At 41.3% G+C, this 18,934-nt stretch overlaps 1 protein-coding gene across 2 annotated transcripts in view; it reads right to left on the bottom strand.

Moving 5' to 3' along the window:
- TMTC2 (transmembrane O-mannosyltransferase targeting cadherins 2) overlaps positions 1-18,934 on the bottom strand; it is a 402,268-nt gene that overhangs the window by 165,959 nt on the left and 217,375 nt on the right. For both annotated transcript variants that reach the window (XM_075932550.1, XM_075932545.1), the window contains one exon: positions 3,099-3,927. In XM_075932550.1, the coding sequence (XP_075788665.1) occupies positions 3,099-3,846 (748 nt within the window). In that variant the 5' untranslated portion in view covers positions 3,847-3,927. The remainder of the gene's footprint in view (positions 1-3,098; positions 3,928-18,934) is intronic.

Below are 18,934 nucleotides of genomic sequence, written 5' to 3'. Positions count from 1 at the left end.
TTTATATTAGAGATGTAAAAATGTGGTTGAAAATGTCACCACTACAAAGCTTAGGGTTACACGTGCGGTGGGCTCTACAGTATAAAGCCTAAATAAGCTTTATATTGCAGAGCCTTCAGTGAAGTCTCCCCGGGAGCTGGGCCAGCAGCCGGCCAGGGAGGCTTTTCTGCAGGCTTTGAAGCAAGCGCCCCACAGCCTTGCTCCGGGGAGCCAGCGCGTAACCTGCAGCAGGAGGCTTGGTGGGGGGGAGGGTGGCTGGGCCCATCATAGACAGGGGCTGTTCTGGCAGACTCTGCGGGACTGGCACATCCCCCCGCCCGGGGAGGGCAGAGAGCTGCTCTATGCCCTAACAACCTTTTACATCCCTAATTTCTCTCAAACTAGTTCATTTGCCATTTTGATATAAGCCAGGGATATAAACAAATATGCTAACTAATGCAGATAAGGAGTCCCAAAACCACACGTAAATTCCATCAGCTAATGACTAGCAAGAGGGGCAACTTGTGCCCATAGGGTGAGGGGGAGAGAAGGAGTCAACCTACAGTGACCGGGAGGGGCATGAGGGAGCACATGCAAAAGGGGGCAGTGCACCTCCTGAGTGCTACCATGAGTCCATCATGACAGGCATCTGCCTGCTGTACACTGGGTCAAACAGAATAGCCCTTGGCTTTAAGGAAGCATTAGAAGACATGATTCTACTTGGGAATTGTGAGGGTGGGGGGAAATGGGGAAGACAAGTAGAAGAGTTGGCTGTGTTTTTAACTGGCTTTTTTATACCATCGTTGAGTGAAAGCAGTATGGTACAACCATAAATCATGTAAGGCTGCTGCAGCCTGGAAGGATGGGTGCTTTCCCGCCCTCTACCCTAAAACAGGTTCATGCAAAGCAAGTAGAATTCTTCTAACACAGCAACAAAAACTCATAGAGAAGATGAGTGTGAGAGAGGATAGGAAGAGGCAAGGAAGACATGTCACTGACATTCCCTTCTTTCCTCAATGGTGGAGAAAAGGGAGCAGGTTAAAAGACTGTCTCAAAACCCCATGATGGTAGAAGAGGAAACTGCTTTAATAAAATCATGCCGTTTTTATTCTCCCTCTTTGCCTTTCCGCTTACACTGATATCTGCATTTACCTTTTATCATCTTACTAGCTAGACTGTAACATACCACTATTATCTTACTCAAAGCAGTTTGGTCAGCATCAACTGCTGATAGAGCATCATTCTGCTGAGCAGAATACTCTAGGGTTTTCCTAAGTGCAAAGAGTTAAAATGTTGTCTAGGTTTTTTTTTTCCATAACAGACATAAAAATCAATCAATAGATCTCTTCTAGTTCCACTGGCCTGTACATAAAACAGGCTTTCTGTGAGGTATAGCACTTTCCTATTGCTTCATATACCTCACACTTATGCTTTAATGCAGTATTGTTGTAGTCCTGTTGGTCCCTGGATATTAGAGAGAGATTGTGGGTAAAGTGGACAACTTCTGTTGGTGAGAGAGACAGGCTTTCAAAACTTACTCACAGCTGAAGAAGTCTTTGAGAGCTTAAAAACAAGTTGTCCTGTGGCACGTGAGAGATTTTAAAAAAATATATAGAATCATGAGCTTTCATGGGTAAAACTGATGAAGTTTGTTCTACCCCCAAAAGCTCATGATTTTATATATTTTGTTAGTCTCTAAGGTGCCCCAGGAGTACTCATTGTTTTTAAAGTTACAGACTAACACACCTACCCCTCTGAATCTATGTAAGCTGGAACACTTGTCTCTCTCACCAGCAGAAGTTGGCCCAATAAAGGACACCATCTCACCCATCTTGTCTCTCTCATTTAATGATTTAATGCATTAACATACTAGGGTATGACTGTTTGGCTAAAACCCTGGCTAGCCTTTGAAATATGGACTGCCTGTCAATTTGAATAATACAAACCCAGCTTTGTTTTGTAGTATCAATGGTACTTACACATCATTTGAAATTTAAAAGACAGAGCTTCTTTGGGTTCTGTTAAATTGTTTCTCATATTTGCTCCTAGGAAAGTTACTGAAAGGAGTTCATAGCAGGTAATGTAAATTGTGGCAGAGTCTGTAACCTTAATGTTTCAATTCCAAATTCCTAATTCCAAAAATAGCAGATACAGGCAGTCCCCGGGTTACGTACAAGATAGGGACTGTAGGTTTGTTCTTAAGTTGAATTTTTATGTAAGTCGGAACTGGTACATAATGTAGGGGAAACTCTAGCCAAACATTTCTCCAGAGCTCAGTTTTATTCTCCCACACCTCACTTCCCTCAGTCCTTTATTCTCAAGCTGAGGTGTCTGCTGAGAAAAGCTGCTCCGCGTCTTCCTGATCTGCTGGGGGAGGGGGGACACTAGCTTCGCGTCTCCCTGGTCTGCTGGAGGGAAGCAGCTAGTGTGGGGTTGCCTCACCCCGTTTGTAAGTAGGGATCCGATGTAAGTCGGATCCATATAACCCGGGGACTGCCTGTAGATCATTAAAGACAGAATCATCTTACTTTGTTTTTCCCCAATGTTCTGCATATTACTATTAAGTCTGTAGTACCTAATCAAAATGCATACCTGCTTTGTCTTCTTTTTCCTGTGCCACTGTGTGTGTTACTGCACCTAAGATGCATTTCAGAAATGTACATTCTCTAAATACAGTTGACAAACCTATAAAAAGAGAGCTTCAGAGGGGTAACCGTGTTAGTCTAACTGAAAAAACAACAAATAGTTCTGCAGCACCTTAAAGACTAATAAAAAATGTAGTTCGTATCCTGAGTTTTTTGGGGACCATCCACTTCTTCGGATGAATGAAGTATGGGATCAAGGGCACAAATAGCAAAGAGAGGAGGAGATGGGGAGGGAAAAAGAAGGAAACAAATATTGTCAGTTAAAATGTCGTGCTAAATGAGGCTAGTAGAGTGGGCTAAAAATACCCTGTGCTTAACTTTTTATGTCATTAGGGTGTTGAATGTAGTGGACCATCCAGGTCAAGACTTTTTTCAAACCTTGATCACAGGTGTCAAACTTGTAAATGAAACCATAAAAAGACAGACAGACAGACAGGCAGGAACAAAACATTCACCAAGGGGTAAGCATATTACCTTTAGCTGGGTTTACTTTTATCCCTGACTTATACAGCATCTCCTCATTCTGCCAATCGCCATTCCTAACAACAGTCTTGAGTCCATAGAAAAAAATTAATGCAGCAGTGGCATAAAAAATCAAGTTCTTCAAAAAGCGCTTTTGGGCTTTGACATAAAGGGCCCTGGCACCCACTGTAATAAGCAGGCAGAAGCCCATACTAGGAATATATAGTACACGCTCTGCTATTACAAAGCCTACATAGAAAAATAGGTTTGTGGCAGGAACAAAGGGCACTATTAACAAAGACAGAGACAGAAGTACAATGTTCTCAGTTGAAGGAAGCTGAGGTCTCTGAGTTACATGTTTTTTTACGCCATTCTCTTCTTTTGATGTAAAGCTGGACTTCAGCTCTAAACTCTTGTATTCCAGGTCTGAGTGGCAGCTATGCCCATTAGTATTCTGCTTGCCATTCATCACAGTTTTCCCATTGCATTCTCTTTTATTGCTGGAACTCTTCAAGCTAAAGTAGGCAAGAAGGAGGAGTCCAGCATAGAAGGCCACAGTGTGTAGATTCCTCCAGTCACTGGCTGTTTTAAGAAGAGGCACAGCATCCATAGACCAATCAAAGCTGAGGGTGTCTGGACACAACAACAGCCAGAGGTTTTTCGTGGGTAAATACAAAAAGGTCAGAGTGCGTGTAAAAAAACTGTCTGAGTCAGCTGCTGGGTTGTCAGAGTTGGAAAAGCTTGGTGGCTTGTTGCCCATCCAGTACAAGCGGACACCCAGCAGTGTAGATCCCCAGAAAGTCAATAAACCAATGCTGAAGAGAAGGGATAAATTCTTCCTCTGAAACAGAAAATAAAGAAAGATTCATCAGTACAAATTAATGTCACAGACTTTCTTTCATAATATTGAATGCTGGTCCTGCTTTTTAAAGAACAATGAGAATATTGCATTTCTTATACTTGGGATTATTTCTCGAGTGCTGTAGTTTCCCCACACTGACACCACGGGGCTCTCTGTCTCCCCTTGTAGAGTATGGCTTACTGAGATTTGAAAGTCTGGTACAGCATACAAGCTATTAGAGCTGGACCTTTTCGCTCTTTTAGTACAGGCTTATACTTTTAGTTCCAGAGTCAATTAATTCAATCCCTATTACCAATGATCCATCCAGAATTGTTGTGTTATACACTGATAATCCGATCCAGGAGAAGTATTCTATAGGATTCCATTTTATTCATTCATTCATTCATTCATTGCTCGTGTTTGGGGCTAAAAAAAAAATCACTGTATTGTCTTTATTATTGATAATAACTGAATTTACAGCTGGTGAAAAGCACTGCATTAATAGCACTAAAAATTGAAAGTTTCTGCCTGTCCAGTGCAAATTTCCACTATGTGCTTCATCTGGAAATGAAGGGGACTTTGCAAGGTAATAAGAGACAACCCATTACAGATTTCATATTTGGTGTCAAAAGAGACTGTTACAAATGGAATCATTTTGTGTTAGCATTGTTTGCAACATGTAATCTCAATTATTTGTGACTTTAAGAGTAGGTTAGACAAACACTTGCCAAGGAAAAACTTTTAAAAAACGACAATTAGTCTAGCAGCACCTTAAAGACTAACAAAACATGTAGAATGGCATCATGACCTTTTGTGGGTATAACCCACTTCTTCTGATAGATCTTCTTCTTCTGAAGTGGCTTGTACACAAAAGCTCATAATACCACCCACATGTTTTGTTAGTCTTTAAGGTGCTGCTAGACTATTTGTTGTTTTTAAAGTTTTTCTTGTTGCAGACTAACTCAGTTGCCCCCTCTAAAACTTGTCAAGGAGCATCTAGATCAGTGGGGGGGCTGGATCCAATTTGCAGGGTTAGCTCCTGTAGGCCACCACCACTATATTTACCTTTGTCTCTGCAGGTATGGGCAAATGCATCTTCTGTTGGCTGCAACTTGCTGTTACCAGTCAATGGGAGCTACAGGAAGTGTGTCCCGGTCCACACTGCTTTCTGCAGCTCCCATTGGCCAGGAACAACGATCTGTGGTAAATGGAAGATGCAATCACCAGTACCTGCAAGGGTGCTGGTAAATACAGTGGTGGCAGCCAGCCAGGAGCTAACCCTGGTGAACTGCTACCATCTTAGTGCCCCCCTCTCCCAGGGCTAAGTGTTCCTTTGCCCTTCATGAGTGAAGGGGACTGGACTTGACACCTCTCGAGGTCCTTTCCCGTACTATGGCTCGATTCTCTGCACACCTGCATTTTAGGAGCTGACCTCATGTCACCAACTCACATCTAATAGCCATTAGATGAGGTGCACCACAACCAAATCAATGTTCAAAAAGGAGAATGGGTCTGAATGATTCATCTCTTCCTAGTTCCTTAATGCACTAGAGTGTGTCATCAGCCAGATTCAGCCATATTTTAGGTGTCTTTCTAGTTGCTTATATTGATTTTACACTGTTGCAATTACATCCTCTTCAATCGAATTACTGTAGCACAAAACCAATGCAACAGAATGGAGAATCAAGTTTATCACATTCATTACTAGTTTGACACATATCAATTTGTGTTTAGGGCTGATCATTCGGTATAAACTGATTTGCTTAAAAGTCATTTGGAAGTCCCAACTTCACAGGTTGGAAAAAGGAGCTCCATTGGGTAGGAGTTATATCACTCCAGAAAAAAAATCAAGATGGAGCTCTTAGGGTATCGAACATAGCTAAAATAAATTAATTCAAAAGTGATAACTAGAACAACATTGATATAACTACAGCAAGGCAAAAAAATTCAGGCTAATGTGCCTCTTCAAAATTGCAGATTTGGGTTGACTGAAATATTTTGCAAATTTGTGTTAAATTTGCCTATTTGTTTCAGCCAAAAACAAAAAAAAAAACCTCCCCAAAGTAAGCTGAAAAAGTCAAAATGTTTCATTTTTATATCTGTGAAATTAAACATTTTAATGTTGATTCAAAAACACTTTGTTCTGAATTATATTTCAATTTCATTTTAGAAAGGTTAAAAAGGCCTCCAAAAATGAAAAAAAAAAATCAAGTAAAATGTAACATTTCATTCAACCCAAAACAAGATTTTGCTTTTTTCAGGTGGCACAAAATGCAAGATTTCATTTTAAGTCAATGCAAAACAAATAGTATTTATTTGTGTATTGTATTTTGGAACTGTTACTGAAAAAAAAAGAGTCTGTCATTCACATATTCTAATTCTGAGTTTTCTTTAAGGAATTTTTTGTTCTGACAAATAGTTCCAGATGTTATGTAAGGATTTTGATGTCATTTTCTCTGACTATAACAATGTCATTTATTTTTTCTTGGAACATACTCTCCAGATTTAATGCAATTCATTCATAGCCTTGTTATGTCTTGCCAGGCATTCAGGATTTCATATTCTCTTATATCTTTCAAATAGTTCACTCTTGTTCATTGTGGGTAAACTTTCCCTCGATCTCATGAAATATAGATATCAGTAGGGCTCAATTTTGGGCCTATTGTTTTCAGTTTCTGTACATTTACAATCTACTGGTACCTTTATTATACAATATGTTTTTTATCATCACTATGTATCTGTTAATTACTGGCACATTAGGGATGTAAGAGACTACTCGAGGCTCTGCATTTAAAACGTAGTAGGAGCTGGGCAGGCAGGCAGGCAGGCAGCCTGGTTCAGTCCCGGCTTGTGCCGGGTCCGGGGCTTACCACCCTGCAGCTCTGCTGTTTAAATGTAGTAAGAGATGGGCTGCCTGTCCACCTGACTCTTAGTACATTTACACTGCAGAGCCGCAGTGCGGATAAGCCCTGGACCCAGCGTGAGCCGGGACTGCAGCTGGCTGCCTGCTTGGCTGGAGCAACCTCTGTCTGCAGCCAGCATGGCCTGCTGCTTCAGGGCAACAGCCCCTGTCTGTTGTGGTGGGAGGGCAGAGGAGAACTGTGAACACCTGCGGCCTCTGCCTGTGGCAGCCCAGACCCGCCACAGCAGAGGCTATTTCACAACAGCCTCCCTTGCCTTCCCCTGTGAAGGGGGATGGGGAAGGGGGAAGGGAGTCAGCATCACAGAGATGGTGCTGAGGAGACCTGGCTTTTAAGCTGGCTCCCCACAGTACCGGCTCCTGCTCCCCTCCCCTTGCTGCCTCTGATACAGGCAGTAGGGGGTGGGGGAAGAGAGAAGGGAGGGACAAAGGGGAATGCAAGTAGTCAACTTGACTAACTGATAAGACTTAGGCTTATCAGTTAGTCAACTAGGGTATGTCTAGACTGCATCCCTCTGTCACCAGAGGGATGAAGATTAGGCAGGTCGACATTACAAATGACGCAGGGATTTAAATATCCCACACCTAATTTGCATAAAAATGGCTGCACGTTTTGCAGACTCAGCACTTTGTCAGCAAAAAGCAGCAGTCTAGAGGGGGATCTGTGGAGAAAGAAAGCCTTTTTCGACAGATCCTGTAAACCTCCTTATAGGAGGCATAAGGAATCTGTTGAAAAAGGCTTTCTTTCTCAACAGATCCCCCTCTAGACTGCCGCTTTTTGCTGACAAGTGCTGAGTTGGCAACATGCGACGTCCATTTTTATGCAAATTAGGCACGGGATAATTAAATCCCTGCCTCATTTGCAATGTCGACCTGCCTAATCTGCAACCCTCTGCCGACAGAGGGATGCAGTCCAGACATACCCCTAGTTACTACTACATCCCTGATCACTAGAACTGAAAATTGAGTCTGTATTAGATTACACAAGCTCTAGTGCATTTATAGGATGGTGCTTTCGTTTATGCCGCTCACTTCTAATTAGATGTTCAGCTTCTGATTTGCCCTGTCATACACTCTCATTTCCTCGAGTTGAACCCTATCCTTTTCCTCCTCAGGCTCAGACATGTTGGAACTTTTTTTCTATGGATTAGGTGCACAGCCAACTCTCAGTTGCTAAAGTGAGGATGGAGGAAAGTAAATTGAGTTTGTGCCCTTTTGCTCTCTTTTGAAGTTTAAAGGAGGACTGAACAGCTTTGCATTAAAAAAGATAAAGTTGGGAGGGGAAGGTGTGCTGCTTATTTTTTAATTAGAAATTCAGGTCATGTCCATGCTGAAGACTAAAGAACTAGCAAGATTAAGACATCCAAAGTGCTAAGCTAGTGAAACTTGATTGACAACGGAAATGAGCCTTCTCAGAGTGTTGGGACTGCTTTGTTGTATTCTTTACTTTGTTAATACCTATTTAATTAGAACAGTTGAGGAGACATCTCCCCTAAAAGCCCCACCACTTATTCCCTTCAGTTCAGTCAAAATTTGAGACCCCCATCCCCAAAAAAACAGTAAAAAGTTTGAAATCTATTATATACTTGAGAGAGCTTGTCTGTATGTCTGTCTCTCCTTCTGTTCAAGAATTCCTCCTAAATGGTAAGAGCTAGGACCACCAAACTCTGTATACAGCTTCCTCTTACCATAACTCAAAGCAAGATAAGGGTTTAGTTGTGCCAGGAAAATGGGATGTGCCTGATATAGGATTGCTTCTCATAAGATCACACAGAAAAGAGACAGAACCACCAGACAGGTGAAAGGGGCTGGCTGGGAGCGTATGACCCCTGTAGTGGTCAACTGCAGAAGAACTTTGTATGTGCTAGTTTAAGAGTGGTGAGGCCTGCATTCTCCCCCCCCCCCCCCATTTTTTCCCCTATTACTGATGAGCCAGAAGCAAGTCTATGGGAACATATGCCATTTAAGATAAGAATTGTTGCCTGTATAGCAAGAACAAGTATAAGATAAGGGTAAAGGGCAAGAACGCATAAACAACTCTGTTTACCCTAAAGTACTGATCACGTAAACAGGGCCAAAGAACAAAAGTAGATCCAGAACAGAACCAGATCGATAACTAACAGCTAAGCCCTACATCAGCATGTAATGAGTCATCTCTGGAAATTTCCAAGCTGCCAAATCAGGCAGGAAAACTGTATTTAAGGCTGCCTCAAAGCCTAGCAAATTGGACCTCACTGATGGACTTTGGGTACCGGCGCCTCGGAAGCTGAGACAACCTCCCACTTCATCTGTAGCCTACCTGTGGTTCCAGGCTTGAAGGAAGGGACGTAAGATATGCTGCTTCTTTGTTATGTTGCTTTTCCAGTTAAGAGGCACAGCTGTTAGCTGTTAGGAAATAAACTGTGTTTTGACAGATACCTGTGTGGCGTCCTTTGTGCTTTGAGAACCCAGTGTCGGACCTTAGACTTACTCTTGCCGACTACAACCCCTCCCCATCTAGGACTGCTCTAGCCCTGAGCCTCCCAAGCCCCCAGGCACCCTTTAGGGAGGAGAGGTGGGGCTGAAGCCTTCCTCCCCCTACCCCTGATTCAAACGGGATCATTGCTGGTTGCTTCCCTTCCTCATGGAGTTAGGGGAAAGTGCAGTTTGCGGCATTTCTCACTCTGGTTGGGAAGCGCAGGGGGCAGATGAACCTGAACCTGCCCCAACTGGAGAACATACACCCCTGCCCCGGCTCTGCCTGCTGAAGCTACAGCAGCCATGGAGAGCTGCTTCTCACCTGGCCCCAAGCTTCTGCAGGGAGGGGGGGGCTGAGGTAGTCCTCTCTCCCTGGGGCAGCCTGCATACAGAACCCCTCATCTCCAGCTCCACCCCAGGGCACTGAATTAAATTAAGCATGTACATTTTCAGTTTATTTTCCAAAAAACAAAAATGAGTTAAGGATCCAAGCAATGCCGGGTAAATCTTCTAGTTCTTTATATTTAAAAGACGAGACAAGTAAAACCATCCCTCCACCATTTAATCCTCCCATATATCAAACACCATGGGTGCGTCTAGACTGGCAAAAACTTGCCAGCTGTCTACACTGGTCGCTTGAATTTGTGCAAGAGCACTGACGTTCTAATGTAAGAATTCAGTGCTTCTTGAGCAAATACTTTGATGCTCCCACTCAGGGATAAGCCCTCTTGTGCAGGAATACTTGTGCAATAGGGCCAGTGTAGACAGGCACCTTAATTTTATGCGCAAGAAAGCCCAATGGCTAAAATGGCCATCGGAGCTTTCTTGCGCAAAAGCACGTCTATACTGTGCACGGATGCTTTTGCGCAAAAGCATCCGTGCCAATCTAGATGTTCTTTTGCAGAAATACTTTTAATGGAAAAACTTTTCCATTAAAAGTATTTCCGCAAAATCATGGCAGTCCAGACGCAGCCTAAGAGTATAAAAACTCTCCTTTTCCCTAAACTTTATTCTGTAAAGGGTCTTTACAGCTAAGCTGTTAGGAAACTATTTTGAAATAACTTATTCTGAAATAATAACTCCCAAAGTAACTATTTTGAAATAAGCTTATATCCCAAGGAAAGGAGGAGATATTTCAAAATAATCAGCCCCTTATTTCAGAACAACAGGCTTGGATGCTCTGCTTGTTATTTCAAAATTTTGAATTAACTCCCTAGCGTAGGCCAGGCTAAGGTGGCTCTCTCTCCCTCCAAGCACATCTCCAACCCAGAATTGTGCAGGGCACACCTCAGACAGCCAGCACAGGCCTCCCTCCCAACACCATAACCACCTTTTAGTCTTAAGTCCGAGAAAGCCTCCAGCAGAAGCAACCAAAACATGGACTTTTGAATACTGAAACCTCATCCTGTACTGTGTCCAATTCTGGTCTTCCATATTTAAGGAAGATTAATTCAAACTGGGAAAGGTGCAGAGAAGGGCTTCTAGGATGATCCGAAGATTGGAAGAGACTCAAGAAATTATGACAAGAGACTCAAGAAGTGTGGCTTGTTTAGCCTAGCCCAATGAAAAACGAAGGAAGATATGATTGTTCTGTACAAATATATCAAAGGGATGAATGCCAAGGAGAGGGGAGTTACTGAAGTGAAGTACTGATATTGACACAAGAACAAATGGATATAATCTGGCCACCAACAGGGCTAGGATTGAAATTAGGTGAAGGTTTCTAATCATCAGAGGAATTAAATCCTGGAACAGCCATCCAAAGGAAGTAGTGAGGGGACATGACAAAATCCTTCTGGCTTCAATGGTATGTAGCCCATTAATCTTTTTTTTTTAACCCCCACCTTATCACAGTTAAGGACCTGTACAATATCAGGTAATTATGTCAGTTTTGTATAAAATAAACACAGATGAAGAAATAAATATCCAGGCTGGATTCTTGTATAAAATCAATCATGTCACTGTTTTTCATGACTATTTTGTGGGCTGAATGACAGGGCAAAATGAGGCAAACTAAAGAAAGTGAAAGAAAAATTAAATTAAAGAGAAATCAGAAAACTGAAGGTCAGAGACTGGGGGAAAATAATTATACTTAAAAGGGACCTCCTCATTGTCTCAGGCAGATGATGGTACCTGAACCCTTTTCCAGAGACTAATTTGCTGTGCCACTCCAGACCTGGATACCAGTAATTGGAGTTATCCCACAGACATTTGCCATTAATGTCATTAACTTTCAGTGAAACTACTGCAGATTTATAATGCTACACTAAGATATTTTAATCTTCCATCCCACACATTAGAAGGGTCAACCCATTTTACCCCCATGTTAGTTCAGAAGAGAAAAGGTCTTTTACTTCCATGAACCATCTGACTTCTTGACTTCCAGGACACACATAGGGCCTTTCCTCTTTGTGATACTACTGTCTGCTCTAGGGATGGTAAGTAATGGTTAATTAATCGAGTAGTCGATGGAATTGACTCGATTCGTCAATAAGGGGGGCGCTCACGATTACCACTGCAACTCTGCATTTTATATATAGTAAGAACCGCCAAGCCCTTACTACATTTAAAATGCAGAGCCACAGAGAGTTTAACTCCGAGGGGCGGCACGAGGCAGGACTGAAATGCTACATCCTCCTCCCACCCACCCCTATCCTCCTCAGTCTCCACCAGTGTTTGGCCTAGCACAAGGAGATCTCTGTAATGCTCAAGGATTTGGACTATAGTATTTCTGAGTCCTAATCCAGCCCATCTGCCATAAGGTTTGACTCCCTGGTAAATCCTCTAACCATTCTTAAGCAGTCATTTTCATCTGGGAAAAGAAAATGAACACAGATTTAGTTCATGTTTCAGTTCTCCTATGCCTGCTGTCCAGAGGCATTTTTAGTTTTTTGATTGCTGATGCCCATTTCACTCATTTGCCAAAACCAAATGTATGCTTTGTAGAAATATTCACATCTTTTCTGTCCTCACAGATAAAACTCTAATCCATCCCTGCAGCCTCTTGTTATTTTACTTTACTGACACGCATAGGACTCCTCTCCAGCTCATCCAAAAAGTGACAGTTAAGATCTTCCTAGCTCCTTCATCCAAATGCACCACTCCCTTTGTAACCTCTCCAATCCCTCCCATTTTCTCCAGCCTGTCAAATTTGAAAGACATAAATCCATTCCTATGATTATTAGGCCTTGTATCTTAGTTTGTGGTACCCTCCCTCTCCCATTCACTAATGATATTCATCTTAGCATCCCATTTATCCCCTTCTCTTCTGATTATCTCGGGTAGTTTTTTATGTTGGGTCCTAAGCAAGGATACACTCCCTACACTGATCTTCCTGTAAACACGTCTGTGATATTCAAAATGAATAAGTGAAATTCATCTCGTTTCTTTATCTTTCTATAATTAATAAGAACAACAAATTGGCAGGACCACTAAGTGTTCATTCCTACATCAATCAACTCATTGCACTTACTGCAATTCACACCTCTTCTTGCCCCAACCCTTACCACACACATGTTGTTACATAAAAATTTTAGAATGGAGGTACTTTGGAGTATGAACCGTGTCTTGCAATGTCTCATTTGAAATGCACATTTCTGGTTTTCATAAATCAGCATAGCTCCACTGAAGTAAATCAGAACACACCACTGACACCAGTTGAGCATCTAGCTATGAATAATTATTCTCACAGTGGCTGAGCAGCTGGTTCACAATATAAACAATAACAATATTAACAAACCACAGTTTGGCACAACAGTGTTGCAGTCTGTTGCAAGTACATCAGAAACAGAGAGCTTAACTAACAGGAAACATTATTGAAAGTGACTAATCCTAACGTAGAAAAGCATAATGCTAACAGGATAAACAACAAAATGGATATTTAATATTTGAAATTCTTCCATGTTTATCAAAAATGGTATTATCGGCATGATATACAGAGGAATTAACTTTCAGAAAACCATGGACAGGCCTACAAAAGTTGCTGAGATGGGCCACATAGGCTATTCCAATGCTTAAAGTCAACCACGGGTGAATTCCAGGGGGTACAAATTAGCTACAGGCCCACCTGGAATAAGCACAGCACATCACTGTGAACAGTGTTGGTCACAGACATAGAAAGCTTTAACAATATCCTCTCAACAGCCTGGCAGCAATTCTGGTACAGAGTCCATGAAATTAAAGCGAAGGCAGGGCTAGCTGCTGTATTGCTGGCCTGCTCCCCTTTCACAGGGCCAGGCTGATGCAGAGAAGACAAATTTACACCTGTCTGTGCCATGTTCCAAAAATCTGACCAATGATTTTGAACTTGACAAGGTCTTTACATCACAGAATACATATGATCATACAGTAAAAGGAGACACTAACAACTTATTGAGAGCCACTTCCCCTGAACCAATGGATATGTATTTCTATTCAACACAAGGTTTAATCTACTTTACAATGCATGCACGGAAAGTCTATATGAAGGCAGCACACAATCTTCCAGCTCCCTCTGTAATTACAAAATCCCAAAAAAACCCTCGACTGTCAAGAACTATTATGCCAAAATTTGACATTTGTTTTATTCTACGGAAAAGTAAAGCCAGAGAGAGTATTTTATGTTCCGTTAAATAAGTATGTACATTCTGTACATACTTAAAAAACTTCAAGGGACACAGTTTGCAAGGAACTAATATAAATGCATTTTATGAACAGAAATGTCATTTAACCCCAAATTAAGCTTCTGGTATGGACTAGGTCACTTTAACAGTCGATTACCAGTAAAGTCATCAATATCAAGTTCTGCTAATAATATAAATAGCAAGTTCATTCTAGGAATGATAGAATAAGCTTATCCAGACAACAGAAATCCAATCAGATAAAATGCCAATCAGTTATCACTGTAGTCAGCATTTGTTTATACTCCTACAAAACACATTTCTACATTGCAGTGACATTTTATAATATGTATGGGGTTTTCAGTGTACCTTTAAGAGACAGGTTTGTCCCCTGTACCAAAGACAAAATATGAAGGTGTGGTGGAAAACAAGAGGCAGCAAAGGATCTCTCAATGGTGAAAGTTCAGATTCTTACCATACCTAACAAAGGCTAGTTCTGTGATTTCTGCCCTACCAGCCCCTGGTCACCCTTCCAGAAAGATAAAACTTGCACATGTAAAGAAACAGAGTGGACACGATCTTGATATAATCACCAGGACTCAAAAATGACAACAGCCAGTTTTCAGAAGATATGAATATTATAAGGCCAAGGTTTTACAAAGTCATGTTTTCAGTCATCATTTTACCTTGAAAATATATTAAATGATTGCTCTTAGTATATGAAGCACTTTATTTTCACATCAACTAGCTGGCAAGATAAGAATAACTGTTAAGTGTCTCAGAACACTTGGCATGACATGCTAAACAAAAGAATCATGTTATGACTGGCTTGTACAAAATATGAACTCTTTTTAAATGAGTCAATTCTAGAGCATAGGAAAAACAGCACTTGACAAATTATTGAACTACTGTGATCACATAAACCAGTATCTCTGGAAGTAGGAGCAAGTTTTCCATTATCACACAACCAAGAAAGCATGTCACCTGCTGGCCACTTTCCCAAGAAGTACTTGCTCATTGCAAGTTAGTAAAGCCCAATAATTGGCTGACATGACCTAGATGTGATGTCTGAAAGCTTTTGATTGGTCCCTGTCACAATGTCACATTTCTACATATGGTGGGGAACCAAAATAAGACTGAACTAATTAAGGGATCATAATCTGCAAGTTTCAGGAGAAAGTCTGTAGGTCAGTCACTTGCAAAAAAATGAGGAATTACTTTCCAAAATATTAGAAGTCATTTCTTACAACAGATTAAAAGTAAATCAGAAAGAATGCTAATAGCAGTAGTTCTCCAACACTGGTAAAACCTGGGATTCTAAATACACAATGAGGAAGTCCTACCATACTCCCCAAGTCAAACTAATTTTCTGAAGAACTAGAAGCATTCTTGCCATCTATTCCAGTCATGCCTATGGTGTGGGAAAACACACTTGTAGCTAATCAGATAACTACATAAAGCATTGTAGTATAATGCTGTTGATATATTCTTGGATATTTCAGAAATGCCAGACTGAAGAGAGCAGCAGGTAAATGTTCAAAGCCTAAAGAGAAAGCAAAGGGCATTCTTTCCAAACCTTGGCCAATAGTGCTGCAAATCTCAGTCAAGAAGAACTGGGGAAATTATTTTAATAACAGGATTTCATTTGTTCCCCTTTTTGTTATATCAAATTATTTCTTATAGACTAATTTGAAAAAAGAGGACTTTCTATGGCCCATGCTAAGTTCTGTGTTTGTATTCATTCCCCATTTATTGTACTAAATTAGAAATTGGAATGAAAACCTATTAGAAAAAAGAATGGAAAGAACAAATTAGACATTTCTCAGCAAATATCATTTGCCAGCTACACAGATAATGTATTCCTGACAATGCTACAAAAGAACACTGAAAAGATATAGTACTGTAAAAGTGCATAATACATATAATGTTTAGCCACCACTAAGCAGACATAAGAAATTTGAGCAACAAGTTAGGGAAAATGAGAGATTCCACACCAGGTGGTCCCATTTACTTTTGCCACTTTACCCATGAAGTATGAATGCTACAAGATTGTTTTCAACTTACCTCTAATATAGTTCCATTTTCCTAAGAGATTAATATGGCACTGAACAGTTTTAAAAACATAAGAGTCTGATCCACAGCCTATGTTAGAGGCAAAGCTCCTATTAACTTCAGTAATACAGGACTAGAATGGGAAATGGTGAGTATGGAAGGAAAGAGACTTGCTCCACTTCATGGTATTTTAGTTGGTGTGGGGATTCACTCTTCTTCATTAAGCTAATGTGAGGAAATGAAGCAGTTAGCAATCTCATGCAAACCAATGGCAAGCTACTTATAAAGCAGACTATTAGATGCTGAAGTACCTAAAGAGTTCAATTACTGGAACTGCAAGGGGTGTAGCAGAGCCCCCAACACATTACACTAACAGCTCCTTGAATGCCAGCTTTCACAGTAATCTTGTTTAGCTTAAAATAAGAGGTTTAACACTTCCCACCAGGCAATGCACTGTAGTCAAATGAGTTTAGCGGTGAAACAATCCAGCCTTTCTGAAAGAAAATGTGAAGAATGTATTTGTTTAGAGAAAATAAAGTTTTATTTAGTCTTCTGTTACGTTATCCGAATGCTTTTGAATTGAATATATAGATTTCTCCACACCTGAAGGGGAAAAAAATTAACAGAGGGAGAAATTAAAGAGAGTACAAAAGAAATTGAATTTGGAAAAAGAAAAAGAGAGATTCCTTTCTGTCGATCTCTGCTTAGCAGGCTAACTGCATTGTAAAGGCGTTTTGCAGAATCAACGACTTGAACTGCAACAGTCTGTGTGGCTTTTGGTGCAACAAACCAGCCATTATGAAATACATTCCATTCTCATTAATGAGTCAAGCTTGGGAGCCGAGCATTTTGGGAACATAAAAAGACAATTTATAATGAGACTTCAGTCAGTGGGAAGGCTGAGGTACAGCAGTCTCCTCTCCAAGATATCATAATAGAAAGCTGGTTAATGAGTGTGGAATTGCTTATGGACCTTCGAAAAGACAAGGCTTAGAAGAGGACAAATTATATTTCATAGACACCCACATCACTGAATAAAAACAGGAGTAACAAAAAGCCTTGAATTGCCCTCAAAGTATTCCTAATGTGGGATTTTTGTTTATCTATCTTTAATAAGGACTTTCTGATACAAAACACAGATTGGTACAGACTAGCAGGTTTACATAATTCAGCAGAACAAAACAAGTGAACTGGGTTGTCCAAGTTCAGGCACTGCAAAAGTATAAACAAAGCAAATTGTGCTCTGAGGTAGGATAGTGACTGGCAAAAGGACAATGATGCAATAATAGGAAGTAACATTACTCCACATGCAAATTTCCAAGTCCCACACTAAAAAACTCCATCCTCTGAATAGTCCTCTGTCAACTTCCTGCTCTTTTTACCATACACTATTTGTAGCCCAGATACCATAATATGCCTCCATGGGATTGGGCATCTCTTTGCATCACAAATTGGGAGTACAGCTCATAAATTCTAGTTTTCTGATTTTTAATTTTTGATTACTAATGATGGGTGGGATGAGCAAGCAAGGCGTCATATCAGGCTCTGCTGTGTCACCACCACAAGTCTACCTTCACTAGCCTCTAAGTTACATGGTAGAGTCGATCCTCAGAGTTACACCCACCTTGGGAAAGGAAGTTGTTCATAAATCTGAGATGTTTGTAATTGAACTATACAATTTTTCTTTCAAAAGTTTACTGCTCAACATTTATCTAATATAATTTTGAGATGTTACTATAAGAACAAAAATGCTGTTTTTCTTTTTAGACTTAACATCATACTGTATTTTCTTTCCCTCCCCCCATTCCCCTTTCTTTGGTCTCTGCTACTACCTGCATACTTCCAAGTCCAAATGAGGTGTGTGGTTGACTGATCAGTTTGTAACGCTGATGTTCCCAACTATGAGGCTCTACTGTACTCCTCAATTGGTACATTTGGATTACATCATTTTGACATTTTATCCTACATGGGGATAACACCACTCTATGGCTCGTCTGGGTCAGCTGACTCAGATTCTAGGGCTGAAAAGTTGCTGTATAGACATTTGGAGTCAGGTCAGTCCCTGATCTGCGAGACCCTGAAGCTGAGGAGTCCCAGATTATGGGCTCCAGCCCAAGTATCTATACAGCAATGTTTTAACACCACAGCCCACATCCTGTGAGAGCTAACATCAGCTGACCCAGGCCAGATGCAATCATGCAGCAGGGCTGTGTGGAAGTACCCTGCTTTTCCAGCTCTCAACTTGATTAATTCACGTACACATCACTTCTCATTCATCTGAGTTCTCCCAGCAAAATAGAATGGACAATGGTTATGTATATTTACAAACTACTGGATTTATAGATTTCAAGGCAAAAAGGAACCATTATGATCACGACTGAACAGAAATGTCCCATTCAGAAGACGGCTTGAGGCAGCCACCCAGGCCCTGTGCTAATTACCTGGGAGTCTGGTGTGGGGCGGCAACAGGAGTTACCCCCCCTCACACATACTTACCATAGCAGTGGGAGCCAAAGTGACCTGGCAGCCTGCTCCGCCCTACCCCACTGCCGTCTGCCAGGGTACTCAGTTTCCAAAAGTTGCAGGGGGGGAGACACTGCTGATGCTACCCCATGCCAGGCCCTTCAGTAAACCCCCCAGCTCACCTTGCACAGAGGCGGCGGCTTTGGACAAGTAGGCAGAAAAGGGAGCAGTGGAGCACGAGTGTGGTTTGGGGGGGAAGAGGTGGAGTAGGTGCAGGGCAGAACTTGGGACTGGTGAGTTGCCCTAGGCCTTGTACCTGAAGCACGGGAGAGGGAGGAGAGTTGCCCAGGCCCCACCCTCTCCTAGGCACAGGGTTGACTCTAACCTCCTGAATAATGTTGGTGATAGACATTCCCCAAAATAATTCCTAGAGAACTTTTTTCTACAAAAATTTCCAATCTTGATTTTAAAACGGTCACTGACGAACACTCTATCGCAATACTCAATATATTGTCCC

The sequence above is a fragment of the Pelodiscus sinensis genome, chromosome 1 (assembly GCF_049634645.1).
Source record: "Pelodiscus sinensis isolate JC-2024 chromosome 1, ASM4963464v1, whole genome shotgun sequence".
Classification (NCBI taxonomy): Eukaryota; Metazoa; Chordata; order Testudines; family Trionychidae; genus Pelodiscus; species Pelodiscus sinensis.
This window is presented reverse-complemented; position numbering and strand designations above follow the sequence as displayed.